At 36.2% G+C, this 17,351-nt stretch overlaps 1 protein-coding gene across 1 annotated transcript in view; it reads left to right on the top strand.

The window, feature by feature from the left end:
- Serpini2 (serpin family I member 2) overlaps positions 1 to 17,351 on the top strand; it is a 55,064-nt gene that overhangs the window by 23,585 nt on the left and 14,128 nt on the right. Inside the window, exons 2-5 of the mRNA XM_004652371.3 lie at positions 6,243 to 6,494; positions 12,410 to 12,640; positions 14,693 to 14,887; positions 14,969 to 15,161. Coding sequence (XP_004652428.2) covers positions 6,251 to 6,494; positions 12,410 to 12,640; positions 14,693 to 14,887; positions 14,969 to 15,161 — 863 coding nt within the window. The 5' untranslated portion in view covers positions 6,243 to 6,250. The remainder of the gene's footprint in view (positions 1 to 6,242; positions 6,495 to 12,409; positions 12,641 to 14,692; positions 14,888 to 14,968; positions 15,162 to 17,351) is intronic.

Genomic DNA, 17,351 nt, shown 5'->3' with positions numbered 1-17,351 from the left:
CCTGTAGCAAGAAACTTGTGCCCTTGGGAGATATAAACATATGTCTTCATCTCATAGAGGACTGATTGCACCAATACCAGTTGGCAGAACCAATGAGTTTACTGGGGTTGATTGCAGACCAGGGTGAGGGATTACTAGGAATGTGGAACCCACCAAGCTGCCATACCACTGAGGACTCTCATCCCATGTTGGATCATAACTTCTTCATGGCTGCTTCAAGTAGCTCTCTGTGTCAGGATTACCAGTGCAGATGCTGTTCCTCAGCTCTGATCAGGGTGAAGGCTTACTGACAGAGCATGCTCACTGCAGAGCAGCAGCACTGTCAAAACCTCTTTCCATCCTGGCAGAGCTCACAGTGCTCAGATTACCCTATGGGTGCTTTTCCCTCAGCCTTGAGGTGAGGACTTACAGACCATGAATGGCTCAAAGTCAGCTACATCATTGGAAAACCTACCCAATAAACTATGATGTCTCATAGTAGCTGCCTCTCTGAGCCCAGTGCAAATCTGGCAGGCAGCTTGTTTACGTGACTTGTAGGCAGCTCTGGAGGGTCTCTTGTTAACCTTTTTCCTGTGTCGGTTTACCTGAGATTAATTGGTACTTAAATGTAAATATTAACTTTTAAGTTCTTTAGTGATAGCTGCATTTGCTTTTATGTGCTTAAAATTGGAAATTTAATACAGTTTTATTTTAAAAAAAACATAAAATGCTAAGAAAGGTGATTAGGATTATAGTTATAAAACCTTGATATTTGTTATATAATCAATACATTTCTAGGATTGTTCCTAATTATTATTACATTGGAATAGAGAAACTGCTGACATTTGTACTAAGGCATTTTAATTCTTATTATAAACATTTTCTCCACTGATTTTCTAGGGACAAAATACAATATTGGGAGGAATAGATTTTGGAAAATATTAAAAACTGTTTGCAATAATATTTATGATCAATTATGATATCTTTACTGGCTATTAAAATCACTTAAATCAGGGAGGAAAAACTCATGGTCATTGTTTTTCCACTCTGCAAAAAGCAGGAAAATGTACATTTTCTTGATTTGCTCTCATCTAAGGTACTTATAGAACAGCTTTATTAAGTGGTCATAGTAAAACAGGGTGGCAGTCTATGGCACTGGAAGGCAGGGGAAGTACTACCCTGTTTTTGGATAAATAACATTAAAGTCTGTGTAAGTATGCAAATAATATTTTGGTAGCTGTGGTTCTTTGAATGTAAATACATGTTCCCCAAAGCCTGAGGTATTTTATTTTTTAGCATTTTATTTCTTTCTTGGGAAAAGAAAGAGAGGATATGGGCATGCCAGGACCTCTTGCCACTACAAACAAGCTCCAAACCATGTGCTACTTTGTGCATCTGGTTTACATGGATACTGGGGAATCAAACCCAGGCCATTAGACTTCACAAGCAAGAGGCTTTAACAACTGAACCAACTCTTAGCTCCTGAGGTATTTTTTATTAAGTTTGCAACTTAAGTCTTCAGAAGCCTGCTAGAAGAGTTGTCACCTGGGGTGGATCTTTTTTTCCAGCCCTAAGGTGTATAAAGAGCAGTTAGAGCTCTGGCTGTTCGTGTTTGCTGGAGGTTAGTAGTGTCTCTCTGCTATGGCTATAGGGAAGTGAAGCAGCTTCTTCTACCAGGATGAAGCTTCCCCTAAATTCTGTTAATCTGAAATAAACCCTTTACTCCCATAAGCTGCTTCTGGTCAGGTGTTTATCCCAGTGACGAGAAGGGAACTGTAACAGTTGCCAGTGTTGCTAGTAACGAGTTTTGCTTGAGTCACCACATGGGTGGAAAATATTGATTGAATGATAGTCTTGGACATTTCAATCTGTATTTATGTATTTCAGTCTAAAACAACTTGTATAGTAGTGTCCCTGTGTTGAACAAGTCTGTTTTGGAAAAAAAAAATTGTTTCTATTATTGTTGAATCTAGAAAAAGCTTCATGTTAGAGAACTTAAGCAACATTTGGGAGTGCATCTACAGTCAAGAGTATTGGTTAATGGGCTGGAGATGTATCTCAGCAAGAGCCATTGCTTAACATGAGTGAGGACCAGGGCTCAATCTCTAATGCTAAAATACCCTGCCATTTGCAAGATTATGGCCTGTAATTGTCATCCCATTGCTCAACCATAACCGTATTAGAACACTAAATGTTGCTTATATGGTCATTGATAAAAGTTCTGAATGAACTCATTTTAAGATAGGTACACACATTTTATTTTTTCTTATGACTTTATTAGAAATAATATTGGATTTAATAATCAATAGTGACATTTATTTCAGTGAAACTAAATGGAGATTTCCATTTCTCAGAGGCTACCATGATTAATATATGTTTTGTATCTTTTTACTATTGAGGTTATTTAGTTTACAAGATGTCATAAAAACTTATTTCATTATGTACTCACTTTTTCTTTTTCAAGGTAGGGTCTCACTTCAGCTCAGGCTGACCTGGAATTCACTATGTAGTCCCAGGGTAGCCTTGAACTCATGTGATCCTCCTACCTCTGCCTTGTGAGTGCTGGGATTAAAGGTGTGTGCCAACATGCTCAGCTTGCACTCACTTTTAATTGATGGCTTATTTGTAGAGGAATGTAGTATTTTTAAAAGCACATAGAAGTAAATCAATGATCACTAAAAAGTTACCTATGGCTAATAATATTATCAATATAATTTGGAAAATCAAAAATCTTAATATGGTCTCTTTGTTAAGTATGAGAACATCTATATATTTAAGCATCTATTCCTTTGCCCAAAAGTTGAAATGTGTCTCATCTCCACAGGAAATGTCTCTGATGACACTGTAATCTGATGAATTGTGATGACCTCTGAAAATGCAGTAGTAATTTGTTTCTGCATTGTGGACTAGATTTAACTTTGTTCTTTATCTTATAGGCATTCTGAACTACTTATGAAGGGGTACATTGCAAATCTAATGCTGAATCCTAGGAGAGGCAAAGAACCAGTTACCAGTACATTTATAACCACTGTCATATTCTTTCAAATTCTGTCTCTACTCGCCTCCCCCCACCCATAGGGTCTTGCTATAGTCCAGGATGGCCTGGAATTCACTATGTAGTCTCAGGCTGGTCTTGAGCTCACAGCAATTCTCCTACCTCTGCCTCCCAAATACTGGAATTAAAGGCATGTGCAACCATGCTCAGCTGTGTCTCTACTTCTAAAGAAAGTGAACTAACAAATGAGATAATAATATAAAGTAAATAACTCTTAAAGTCCTATTGTTTTCTTTAAAATTTTTTTGTTTAGTTTTATTTATTTATTTGAGAGTGACAGACAGAAGAGAAAGAGGGAGAGATTGAGGGGGGGGGAGGGAGGGAGGGAGAGAGGGAGAGAGAGAGAGAGAGAATGGGTGTGCCAGGGCATCCAGCCAATGCAAATGAACTCCAGATGTGTACATCCCCTTGTGCATCTAGCTAACATGGTTCCTGGGGAATTGAGCATCAAACTGGTGTCCTTAGCTTCACAGGCAAGAGCTTAACTGCTAAGCCATCTTTCCAGACCCTAAGTTTTGTTTTTTTTTTTAATGTGTTGATGTATGTGTACACACACACTCTTACCACTGCAAATAAACTCTAGTTGCATGAACCATTTTACATTTGGCTTTACTTGAGTTTGAAGCAATCAACCCAAGGCCAGTAGACTTTTCAAGCTAGTGCTTTTATCCACTGAGACATTTCCCCATCCACTCTTTCTCAGTTCTTGCATATTTTACCATTGATCATTAACTTGACTGTGTTAATCTTTCCTTACCAATGTGGAGGACATCTGCTCAGGTTTTAAAGCAATTAATCAAAGACAATTCAAGATAAGCAGAGTTGTGCTTTACTGATAAGGTGTTCCATCTACAAGTATTTTCCATAATATTTCAGTTATACTGTTCCAGCAAATAATCAGAAGTGAGTTTTGGTAAGTCCTTCCAAATTAATAGTTTTTCAATTAAGTATGTATTCAATACTGCAGACTGTTTTTAGTACAGCTGAGGAATAGCATTAAAATTCACTTCAGTGCAGAAAAAAATCAATTTATAAACTTTAACACCTATCTTTCATTATTCTTAAAAAGATTTATGTATAAGTTAGAAGGTCAGATATCTATGGAAGTATTCATCAAGTTGTTTATTTTCAAGTGCTTTGTGTTTTCTGAAAAAGTATGATCCACCCTCAAAGGCAGTAGGTGAACTTTTAAAACCAATTAATTGTCTGGTTATAATTTATTAAGTGCCTAAAAGTTTTCTGGGAGAAATAGATACTCAAACATGTAAAATTTCATTATGAAAATTGTTAACAAGTGTATAGTTCTAATGTCATGACTGTCCTACTTGGGGAAATTAAATCCCTTCTCATAATGGTTACTACTCTAGTACTAAGTACATACAGCATTTTGATTATTTGCATAGCTGCATACAAATATTTTTGGTGAAAAATATCTGGAGAAATTAAATATAGCAGAACATATTAAGGATATATTTATATAGAAGCATGTAAACTTCTCTTGCTCACTGGTTTTAGCTATTTACCTTCAACCTAATGTATTTATTAAATATTTAACACATTGGCTTGATAATTTATATCTGAATTCATGTCTTATCAACTCATTATTTTCTAATAATTGTTTCAGCCTATATTTTGAGATTTCTTTATCTTCATAAAAAACTATGTTTAAAAAAGAGTCTTATTGCATAAATTTAGGAAAGAAACTGATTATAAAATGGCACCCCCTTTAGCTTAGTTTTACAGACTATTTAAGCATTATTCATATCTACCAATGGTTCTTAGTAACTCATCACATTTTGAACCATACTAGAAAACATTGCAGAAGTGTAGTTTCCCAATTATTTAAAGCTAGCAACATTACTGTGAAAGCTTTCATCTTTACTCTGCACTGAAAGTTTACTTCTTAGTAGCTACTGATGGTTGTTTAATATGTACTATTGTAAATTAAAGTTAGTGTTACTAAAGTTTATGAGACCTCTGAATTTGTATTCTATCATGCAGGCAGTAATATGGTAAAAATTGTTCCACTCAAGGTATAATCAGATGATTATGATTGAAAATGATTGGCTGTCCTATAAATGACTGGAGGACAAGTTACGATGGTGTTAGTTTTGGGAATTGGTTATGTTTTTCAATTATTGCTATTCTTGTATTTATAAATTGTTTTGTTAAATTGCTCATTTTAAAATATTTCTTTCCTCTTTTTAATGTACCATTTATATTTGTCATTTTATTTTTGATTTTCAATTTTATTTCATTTCTTCTCCCTTCCTTCAGTAAACTGTGAAGTGGGCTTTGGGGTATTTTGTCCTTTGGAGTGAGAATCCATAGAGTAGTAGAAAAATTGTTGCAAGGTTACCCAAATTACTCAGTAAATTTAGAATTCATAGACTTTCTAATATTCTAGGCCCCAACTACTCTGGTTTGTGTTTATTTTTATTTCACTTCTGTTCTTATCTATAAACTTTCTAAGAGTAATTTGTATAGATATTTCCCTTGATAGAGAAATTACAGTATGCCACTTATAGCCATGGAAAAGGTAGGTAGGGTAGGGTACACTATTACATTGCTATTTAGAGGTAATATCACCCCCTGTAATGTTCTAAAAGAATTGCTTCTCCTTTGATTTAAAAAAAGGTGATCTAGCCTGCCGTGGTGGTGCATGTCTTTAATCTCAGCCTTTAGGAGGCAGATATAGGAGGATCATTGTAAGTTCTAGGGCACCTTGAGACTACATAGTGAATTCCAGGTTAGCCTGGGCTAGATTGAGCCCCTACCTCAAAATACCCAAATAAATAAATAAATAAAGTGACAATATAATTTATGCGAGTTTTAAAATATATTTTAATTAAATTTTATTTTATTTATTTATTTTTTTTAAGGTAGAATCTCACTCTAGCTCAGGCTGACCTGTAATTCACTATGTAGTCCCAGAGTAGCCTTAAAATCACAATGATCCTCTTACTACTGTTTCCTGAGTGCTGGGATTAAAGGCATGCATTGGCTTTACTTTATGGTAGTTTTTGAAAGAACCTAAAAGTACCAATTATTTCTGGAAGTTGTCTTATTCAGTAAACTGTCCAGTGACATACAGTCCTTGTGTACTACTTACTAAAACAGAATATTCTACTAGGTGGGAATTTTTCTGCTAATCTTAGTACAACAAATTTTATTTTGAAAGTTAACACATTTTTAAACTAACACACAGAATTTAAAATGGATAAGATCCTGTGGATTCTCCTGATAAGTTTTCCTGGAAGTCAAGCTTCAAGGACCTTGGTTCCAAAAAACGCTGAATTTGTGGTGGATCTTTATCAAGCTATTTGCTCATCTCACACAAACAACATTGTTTTTTCTCCTTTTGGAACAACTGTGCTTCTCAGTATGGTCCAATTGGGAGCCAAAGGAAGAGCACAGCAACAGATAAGAGAAACTTTAAGGCTGCAGGAAACATCAAATGGTGAGTCTCTCGTGCAATTATTTATACATAGGGTCAATATTTTTTAAGATTTATATTTATTTATTTATTTATGCCTTAGACACACACACACACACACACACACACACACACAGAGAGAGAGAGAGAGAGAGAGAGAGAGAGAGAGAGAGAGAGAGAGAGAGAGAGAGAGAATGGGCACACCAGGGTCTCTAGCCACTGCAAACAAACTCCAGACACAAGCTCCACTATGTGCATCTGTACTACATGGGACCTGGAGAATCAAGCCTGGGTCCTTAAGCTTTGTAGGGAAGTACCTTAACTGCTAAGCCATCTCTCCAGCCCACATATAGTCAATTTTGTCATTTGAATAGCAAGGGGAAGCTCAAGGTTATTGAACTTTAACAGATTAATTGTATCATAGAAAGAACAAAAGGATAATAAGTACAGAATTATAAACATATTTATCCTCACAAAAATAACAAAATTAACACAGATTCAAAATTTGAAATTTTTGTATATTTTCTTCTGATCTATTTGTATGTGAAAGTTTCAAATCATTGAAATTTTGTGGTATGTACATTTTTCTATTTATATATCTATCTATCATCTATCTACCTATCTATCATCTATCTATCTATCTATCTATCTGTCATGTATTTGTATATCTGTCATATATATTTGTAATATTCATGCATATTCATACACAATTATTATGTTGTGATCTTTTTTATGTCATACTACTGATTCAAACATTAATTTCTGGTTTTGTATGTCCTGTTAATGAGTTTATAAAATGTTCATTTGGGGTTTTGTCTTTTGATTTGACATCCCATATGAAGCATCTCCCTCTTCAACTCACTCATGCTGTCAATTCACCATGGATTGAATTTTAAGGTTTTTTTTTTTTTTTTTTTTGAGGTAGGGTCTCACTCTAGCCCAGGCTGACCTGGAATTCACTATGGAGTCTCAGGGTGGCCTCGAACTCATTGCAATCCTCCTACCTCTGCCTCCCAAGTGCTGGGATTAAAGGCGTGCACCACCACGCCTGGCTACTCGAATTTTAAGTTTTTAAATCATTATCATATCATGCATCCTCAGTACTGGAAGTGATATATCAGGTTTTGATTGGGGAATTTACTTTTTATAATATAATCAATTTCAGAATATTTGTCTTAGCATACATACAGTAGCTATATTTAAGAACTTGTTTTTCTGAAAATAATATTTACAAGTTTAAAATTGCTTCATTTTAAATGAAGTCCATTTTGTTGTGAAGAAGAGAAGGTAGTGATAAATTAATCCCATTAATTTTATATTGTGAATAATGAATGAAGCTACTGTATCCCAGATTTAGTCTTGATAAATTTCAGCAGTTCTCACCCCATCATTCCCAAAACCATTATATCACATGATACTGCTTTGAAAAGTAATAGAATGCTTATGAACATATGCAAATTTAATCCTATCATAAGTTAGCATCATAGACCTATGCAATTAAAATTCTTCCACATAGATATATCTTAGAGGGAAATAGAAACACAGATATCTTAAGAACTATTAATTGTGGAAAGAATTATCCAAACAATAATAATGTATCACCAAACATGAATGCATTGTATTACCAGCTATTTTATATTCCTGATAAATATTACCTCACTTAATATTTAAAATGGTTGTATAAGGTCCACATAACACTGCTATATACACAGATGCAAAAACCAATTTAAAATCAGTTCAGTACTTTGGCCAGGACTAATCTGCATGTCTTTGAGTGAGGCTCCTTAGGGGCACTTTGTATTCTTATTGTAAGGAAAGAAACATTGATGCTTTAAAAGACTTAACAAAACCTACAGAAAGAGTTCTCTAGTTTGATTTTATAAGGTACAGAGACATGCACAGATGGAGGTTTATTGCAGAAGGAAAAGAAAGGTAAAATGGGAGAAAATATAACAAAAAATTTGCAAAATGAAAAGGGTGAAGATGGGAAATGAAATGAGATGGTGTTAAAGAGTAAGAAACAGTCAGTGAATGGCAAGGAGTTGGATAAAAGTCCTAGATAGTCTGATGGAAGAGGAGTGCACAGGCCTTGGGTCAAGCAGAGGGTAGGAGAGACAATGCGTTGCAGAGCTGTACAGGAACTACAGGCAAAAGAATTTCACAAACTCTAGTCCTGTCTTTAATTTAAATAGCTATATTTTCTTTTTCTACTTTTTCTATTTTACCACTTGTTTTACTTTTTACAAAATGCATGGGTATTCTTTTTTTTTTTTTTTTTTCAAACAACCAGGGCAAACATCAAACTCTTTAATTCCAAATCCATCAACTCTAGTCAGTGACAAATCTCAAAGTCTGATAATTGTAACCAGCAACAAGTCTCTGGTATTCCAATTCTGCCCCTCCAGCTAGGCTACTCACAGTCCAGGAAAACCTCATGAGGTCCTGCAACTTTCCTTAGTAGCCATCTTGTGGTCCCAGCATCTCCACTGCAATCCACAGTTCATCCTCATAGCTCTGTCAGGTCTCCATACAGGCATCCAGCAAATCTGCTTCACACTACCCATGGCTGTTTCCAAGACACAAAACTGTGTTGAAAACTCAATGACCCTCTGCTTCCTGCATTTCTTATACTCCACAATACCAGGTAGGGTTCCAGGACATGGGTATAACAGCAAGTTTCTCACACAAATTGCTAGCCCAGTCCAAGCAAAGCTCTTTCTCACCCTCATAAGCCAAACCTCACTGTTCATAGTTCTTACTCTATTCACGACTTTCAACTCTGACCAGAATAGTCCATGAAGCTGTACGTACAGCACTGCAAGACATCTCTTAGGTAAAGGTTTCAAATCCTTCCACATTCCTCTTGACAGTCATCTCCAAAGGCCAAAACCACAGTCAGGACTCTAACAGCAACCCAACTCCTGGTACCACTTTACTGCTGCAGTCAGGTTCACATTGCTGGTAGAAATCACCCAACCAAGAGCAGCTTATGGGAAAAAGAGTTTTATTTTGGATTACAGGCTTGAGGGGAAGCTCCACAATGAAAAATAACTATATTTTCTCACCATAATTTCTCATGAATTTTGACTTTTAAAAGCTATGCCATGCCGGGTGTGGTGGCACATGCCTTTAATCCCAGCACTCGGGAGGCAGAGGTAGGAGGATTGCAGTGAGTTTGAAGCCACCCTGAGACTCCATAGTGAATTTCAGATCAGCCTGGGCTAGAGCGAGACCCTACCTCGAAAAACAAAAACAAAAACAACAACAACAAAAAGCTTTGGCATTGTATATTTTGCTTATTAAGTATTTCAGCATCTCCATAAATGCTTAAAATGAGAGTCTCATTGACTTACCTTAGTTTAATATGCTGTTATTAGTTCCCTATTAATGTGTAAAATCTTATTATCTGGCTGCAGAGATGGCTTAGTAAAGGCTTTTGGAAGCCTAAGGACCTATGTTAGACTCTACAGATCCCACATAAGCCAGATGCACAAAGGTGAGGCAAATGAAAGGTCATACATACCCTCTAGTTGGCACAAGTGTCTGGAGTCTGATTTCAGTAGTTGAGGCTCTAGAGCACCAGTTCTGTCTTTCTCTCTCTAAAATTAAAAAAAAAAAAAAAAAAAGTCTAGTGATCCTTCATTCTATGGCCCTGATACCAGTCTGTGGTTCTTGGCCTAAGGTTCCATGTAACACCTAGCTTATCTTTTGGGGTTTATGGGTGGACACACACCTGCTGTCATCCAAATACCCCTGGGGCTCTCTAGGTCCTGGGATTTTTTCCTTTGCCCCACATCAAAGCACTCATTGGGACCCATCTTCTGTCCTGAGCGTGGGCTCTGCCAGTGCTGCTTTGGACCAAAGGTGGAAGGTGCTTCTTCACTGCCAGTGTGTTGAGGCAGGCACTCTTTGGTAGACAGTCTGCCTGGCAAGCAGGAGACTTGGGTTCAATTCACAGCACTGGAAAGGAAAGGGAAGGGAAAGGAAAGTAAGAATAAGACAGAGAATTTGGCATTAATTTTAATCTTTGTTTTGCACCTAAAATTCCTTGTGATTTGATCCAAGCCATATTAACACTCTGGTTTCTTTTCACCACTGTGAATCTCAGATTCCTCACTGGTAAAACAAAGGCTTATTTTTGGCTGAGGTAATTTACAAGTCTAGAAAAACTTTTATTTTCATGTTTGGCTCTCTCGTATGCACACATGATTGGCCTTTGGACTCTCAATAGCAGAAAAGAACCGGAATTTTAGGACATTCTATGAAGGTTGAGTACAATCAAACTGAGAGTCATATTTATCCTGAATCTGTAGGTTCTCTAAGATCTTATTTTAGGAAATCAAATTGACTTTCACGTGGCTTATTTGGAACCATGCATATTATTATTTTCAAACTGTGCTAAATTAGGTCATTAATCTGTAAATCAAACCAAATATATAAGGTCAACAGCTTTATATTTGCCTCTAAACTTATACTACTTGGTGACAACTTTCTATTGATTTCTGAGTCCAGTGATTTATCAAAGGACAGCTATTTGTCACACACTCTTAGACCTTAACTATATGACATAAATCTATTTGTTCTGACAAATGGATTGGAACTGTTTGTTTGTCCTTCCCTCTCTTTCCCACCATTCCTTTAATTATGTTCATATGTTACAGATTACTGAAAGTTAATTTCAAATTCTGTCACTTTATTTTTGACAATTATTTCTTTTGGAGAAATTTTATGTCTTTCCTTACTCATGAAGACTATAACTTCTTAGCTCTTGAAGTATTCTGTCTAAACTTCAATTAACAATAAAGGATTGCATCTGGAATTATTGCACAAGCAAATAAAACAGATTAACTTTCTTCCTCTCTTTGTGGCAAAGAATTTCAGGGCTGTGGAGAATTATGGAGCTCTTCAGAACTGATCATGTAGAGACAGATTGTTATATTTGAAATCATTTATATCCTTGTCTATATCCCAGGGAGTAGAAAACATGAAGTATGGAATATAGTGGAATATCACAGGCAGAGCTTCCTGGGTAGATGTTCATCTTGTACCTGTAAAAGAACACTGGGCCAAGGAAGCAAGTGGGGATTGATATTCTGCCTCCAGTCAGCTAAGCAAAATGAAAGGCCTTCGGCTCTCTAGTGACATCTCTGTTACTTATACAAACATTCATTAAGCTGCTAGCTTTCTGATAAAAGTATGCAGCTCCCCACAATTGATTTCCATTAGATAACTAGTCACAATTTCTTCTCATTAGTACTTTAAAAAACTATTTAGCTGGGTGTGGTGGCACATGCCTTTAAACCCAGCACTCAGGAAGCACAAGTAGGAGGATCACTGTGAGTTCAAGGCCACCCTGCAACTACTTAGTGAATTCCAGGTCAGCTTGGACTAGAGTGAAATGCTGCCTTATAAAACAAACAAACAAACAAAAAGCCTGTATTTAATAGGGCCTCCCTTATGAACTTTGACATCCAAGCAGGTGCAGTTCCTCAGAAGAAAGCAATGTTTTCTGAAGAAGAAATAAAAGCATCGTTGAACAGCATTCTTTATCATCACCAGGCTTCCATCAACATTCATTAGCTTCATCCTTTCAGATTATGTGAAGAATAAGATCTTCAGTTAAATTTCCAACAGCTAAAAATGATCTAAATGTAACTATAATTAGGACATTTTATTCAGCCTTATAAAGGCATATTCTTGTTTTTAACAAATTTTAAATTTACATGACTGTTCTTTTTCCTGTATAAAACTTCATTCCTTTACAAAATACATATTTTACAGGAGGTAAATGAAGTATTTAAACTAACTCAGCATCATTAGCTAGAAACCAAGGATGCAGAAATGGTGAAAAAGCGAGTCAGAGCATGTGAAGAGCAAAGCAGAGAAGCTGTTGTTTTGTGTTGTTCAGTGTGTCACTATACATTATAATTATTTTTTAGGAGAAGAATTTTCTGTACTGAAGTCATTTATCTCTGCCATCTTGGAGAAAAAACAGGAATTTACATTTAATCTTGCCAGTGCCCTCTACCTACAGGAAGGATTCTCTGTGAAGGAAACTTATCTCCATGACAACAAGGAGTTTTTCCAGAGCTCTACAAACCTGGTGGATTTTCTGGATGCAAAGGCTTGTGCAGAGAAAATAAGTACATGGGTAGAAAACAAAACAGATGGTAAAATTTTCCATTTTTATTAGTTTTCATTGTTTTCATAGCTTCAAATATTCTAAAGTGGAATAACTATCTTTTCTCATTCTACCATGGGTACCAAAAGGTCAAATCTTCAATTTCATTTTAGTGTTATTTAAGTTAACACTACATTGCAAAACTCAGAAGACATTGTAAGCAGCTTTAAAAAGTATACTGATTCAGGGCTGGAGAAATGGCTTAGCAGTTAAGGTGCTTACCTGAGAAGCCTAAAGACCCAGATTCAATTCCCCATTACCCTCATAAGCCAAATGCACATGATGGCACATGCTTCTGGAATTTGTGTATAGTGGCTAGAGGCCCTGGCACACCCATTCTCTCTCTCTCTCTCCCTTTCTCATATAAATAAATATTTTTTTAAAAAAATATACTGATTCATTTACTAGATTTTCTAAATAACTTTGCATGGAACTCTTTTTCAAATTTTTATATTGTATTTATTTATTTCAGAGGACAGAATGCGAAGAAGACAGATAGAAAGAAAGAATAGGCATGCCAGGGCCTCTAGCCACTGCAAATGAACTTCAGACACATGTACCTCCTTGTGCATCTGGCTTTACATGGGTACTGAGGAATTGAACCTGGGTCCTTGGGCTTTCCAGTCAAATACTAAGCCATTTCTTTAGCCCTAGGATTCTTTTTTTTTTTTTTTTTTTTTTTTTTTGAGGTAGGCTCTCACTATGGCCCAGGGTGACCTGGAATTAAACATGCAATCTCAGAGAGGCCTTGAACTCACGACAGTCCTCCTACCTCTGCCTCCTGAGTGAGTTCTGGGGTTAATGACATGTGCCACCATGCCCGGCTAGCCCTAGAATTCTTACTTGAACAATTTGAATACTATTTTTCTGAAGTATTGATTTTTTAATCAGGTATGAAAGCAGAAAAAAATCTTGGTTGTCCAGGTAGAAGTTAGATGTATCAGCCCCACATGTTCATTTTCCCATATCCACTGTAAATAATTAGCACATTTTAGGTAACTACATTAATGTTTAACAATAAATGATAATAGTCTTAATGCAAGTATACTATTTTAGCATATAAATCCAAACTAACAAAAATCCCAAAGTGATTAAAGTGAGATAGTAGTAAATTTGAAGTTAAATAGATTAGAGTTCAAATTTTAGAAAGTTATAAGCTAGAACTCCTTTAAAGTGAGATTGTGATTAAGCCATTTAGGAATGTTGGAATTTTTAATATCAATATGTGCAAACTACCAAGCATGTATGAGGCTCTTAATTAGTAGCACTTTGTTTCCTTGATTATTTATTATGCCTTAGAAACTTGTAGTTGTCATATAAGAGGCCTGGCAGCAGCAGTTGGGGAAAAAGAAGTTAAAATTATTAGGTGGGAGTGGTGAGTCAAGCTTACAGGGATACAAAATGAGGAAATCACCCCTTCATGAATGTGGAAATATTTATTGTTTAGACAAATGATAGACAGGTTGTTCAGAAGACCAAAATCAAACCAGCTAGTGGTGGGTGATTACAACCACAAGAGTAGAAATGTTACTTCCCTCCCTGCTGGGCATCCTTGAAACTAGGACAAGATAATGCTGATAAACATGCAGAAAGACATGTTTTGTGTTCTTTCTACTTCAAAGACAATTAATGCAAATAATGTCACTGGAGCCATGGTTAGGTCTGTCCATGTTTTCATAAAACAGTGTCATCCTTCATATTTTCTGTTACACCTGCTTGCTAGAGAAATATTTAATGCATTTCCCTTTACTCTGAAAATTACAAAGCCAAAGGACCCAGGTTTGTTTCCCAGTACCCACGTAATGCCAGATGCACAATGTGGAGCATATGTCTTGAGTTCCTTTTCAGTGACTGGATGCCTGATGTGCTCATTCTCTCTCTCTCTCCTAGCAAATGAGTAAAAATATTTAAAATGTAATAAAATAAAATTTCTAAGGTTAGATAAGACATCCTGCCCAAAATAGGTCTGTTCAAGACTCATTTGAATCTATTGAATCATTATTACATATGTCTTTCTGCCCTTTCTTCCATTTCTTCATAGGAAAAATTAAAAACATGTTTTCAGGAGAAGAATTTGGTCCTCTGACTCGGCTTGTCTTGGTGAATGCTATTTATTTCAAAGGGGATTGGAAACAAAAATTCAGAAAAGAGGACACAAAACTGATGGATTTTACTAAGAAAGATGGTTCAAGAGTCAAAGTTCCCATGATGAAGTCTGTGCTGAGAACAAAATATGGTAAGGTAAGAAATCATACATGGTAAAGCATGGCTGTGAGAATGGCCAAAGGTATTTAATACTGTATTTTCTCTGTCCAAGGTTATTTTTCTGAGCCCTCTATAAAGTGTCAGGTTTTGGAACTGCCTTACAAGGGTGATGACTTCAGTTTAATTGTCATCCTTCCTGAGGAAGATGTGAGCATAGAAGACCTGGAAAAATTAATTACTGCTCATCATATACTGCGTTGGTTCTCTGAGATGCATGAACAGGAAGTGGAAGTAAGCCTCCCTAGGTTAGTAATGTTTTGCCACAGTGACTCTTCTTAGGATGTTTAAAAGATTCATTGTGAGTGTGTCTATGTCTGTCAGTATGTATGTGTACGGGCGGCATTCATGCTATGGCACGCATATGGAGTTAATAGGATAACTACAAGGTATGCATCCTCTCTTTGTGCCATTTTCTTTTTGAGACAGGGTCTCTGTTATTTTGCAAATGCATATGCCACACTAGCTGTCACGTAAGTTTCAGGATTCTTCTGGCTCCTCTTATTGCCGTAGTTGTGTTGGGATAACAGATGTGTGCACCACTTTGCATCCAATGGTAACTAACAATTCATAGAAATGACAGAGAGTTATTATAGAAAGGGATGTTACATGCACTAATATCATGCTTTTAGGAGATATGAGAAACTTCAGAACTTCAGAGCAAAAGTGCTGCAAATTACACTTTATGCTGTTAACTTTATTATTATTTATTTACTTATTTGAAAGGAGAGAAAAAGAGAGAGGAGGGGGAGGGAGGGAGAGAGAGAGAGGATTATGGGCATGCCATGGCCTGTAGCTGCTGTAAACGAAGTCCAGATACATGTGCCACTTTGTGCTGGCTCTTCATGGGTCCTGGGGAATCAAACCGTGGTTATTAGGCTCTGGAATCAAATACTTAAAACATTGAGTCATCTCTCCAGCCCTTGTCTTAACTTTTAAAAAGGGACAATTGCTTAACAGAATATGTTCACTGGGATCCACATAATTTTGTTCCTCTGTTCTAAACTCATTGGGGTCCATATGGCTTTGTTCCTTGTTCCTAGGCTCTAGCCTTATGCTTCCTCTTCTACAAGGCCAGGATACATCCACAAGATGTTTCAGTAACATGTTCACCAACATTTAAAAAAATTGTTTAGTTTTATTTATTTATTAGAGAGTGACAGATGGAGAGAGAGAGTGGGAGAGAGAAAGGCAGATAGATAGAGAATGGGTGCGCCAGGACCTCAAGCCACTGCAATGGAACTGCAGATGCATGTGCATCCTTGTGCAACTGGCTTACATGGAGGTCTCGAGAATTAAGCCTTGAACCAGGCTCCTTAGGCTTCATAGGCAAGCACTTTACCACTAAATAATCTCTCTAGCCTGCTCACCAACATATCTTGACATGTATGTGTCTTTGTATTTGTTATTTAAGAAGGTCATTTCTGCTTTTCCACCTCTGATCTTGTGGGTCAAAACATAGAGAGCTGACATTTCCAGTCTTCTCAAACAATCAGCTCAGGACTCCTTGTTAATGTCTAGAGAAACTTCTTTACTCATACTCACACCCCTCCAGAATGGAGCCTCTGTTCTTCATCTATAGCTCATGTGTCTATCTGACTGAGTATCTGTATGCATTGCAACTTAATATTTCTTAAAGAAGATCCTTATAAATTGTTAAATTTTTCTCCTTATAACTCATCTCAAAATTTCTGTAACTTTTAAATAATCTTTTCATATCTCCCTTGACATTCTGGAGAGCAGGGAAAATTATTTTATCCTTATGATACATACCTGGTCTGAATATGATTAAAAATTTTTTGTTTGTGGTGCTTGGGGTTGAATCCAGGGCTTAGAAAATTCTAGGTGAATACTTTACCAATGACTTATATCCCCTGCCCTTGATTATTATTTAACAATTCGTTCTTTCCTTTATCCATTATTCTCTCTCTCCCTTCTCCTACATCACTTTTCCTGAACTACTACAGCATGACCCAATTTCCAAACAAGATCATCTTAACAGGTGATGGAGTTTGAAGGTTCAGCATATGAATGGTGCTGAGGGGTGATGATAGCATAGGTTATTATACACATGACACCAGCTACATAAACTGTGTTGTTTAAAAAAAAATCCTTCATTTGTAGCAAAATGTGGTAAACAACAAAGGAAAATATTATATGTAAATAAATATATAGTTATGAGGTTGTTTATCTCCAAACTACAGTAGGAACTTTATAGTTAATGTTTGTAGAACACTTTTCCTTTCCTTCTTTGAGATAGAGCTAGTCAAATTCAATAAAATAGAAAGTAGGTCAAAATACTGAGTGCTAGCTAGTATTTATTGTCTATAACATACTAGATATCTAGTTTTATATATTGTACTTGTATGTTAGTTAAAATAATCATATTATTTTGTCTAAATTAAATATGAGACATTATAAATGTCTTGGGAGTCAAA

The sequence above is a fragment of the Jaculus jaculus genome, chromosome 11 (genome assembly GCF_020740685.1).
Source record: "Jaculus jaculus isolate mJacJac1 chromosome 11, mJacJac1.mat.Y.cur, whole genome shotgun sequence".
Classification (NCBI taxonomy): domain Eukaryota; kingdom Metazoa; phylum Chordata; class Mammalia; order Rodentia; family Dipodidae; genus Jaculus; species Jaculus jaculus.
Note: the sequence above shows the minus strand (reverse complement) of the source record. Positions and strands in the feature narration are given on the sequence as shown.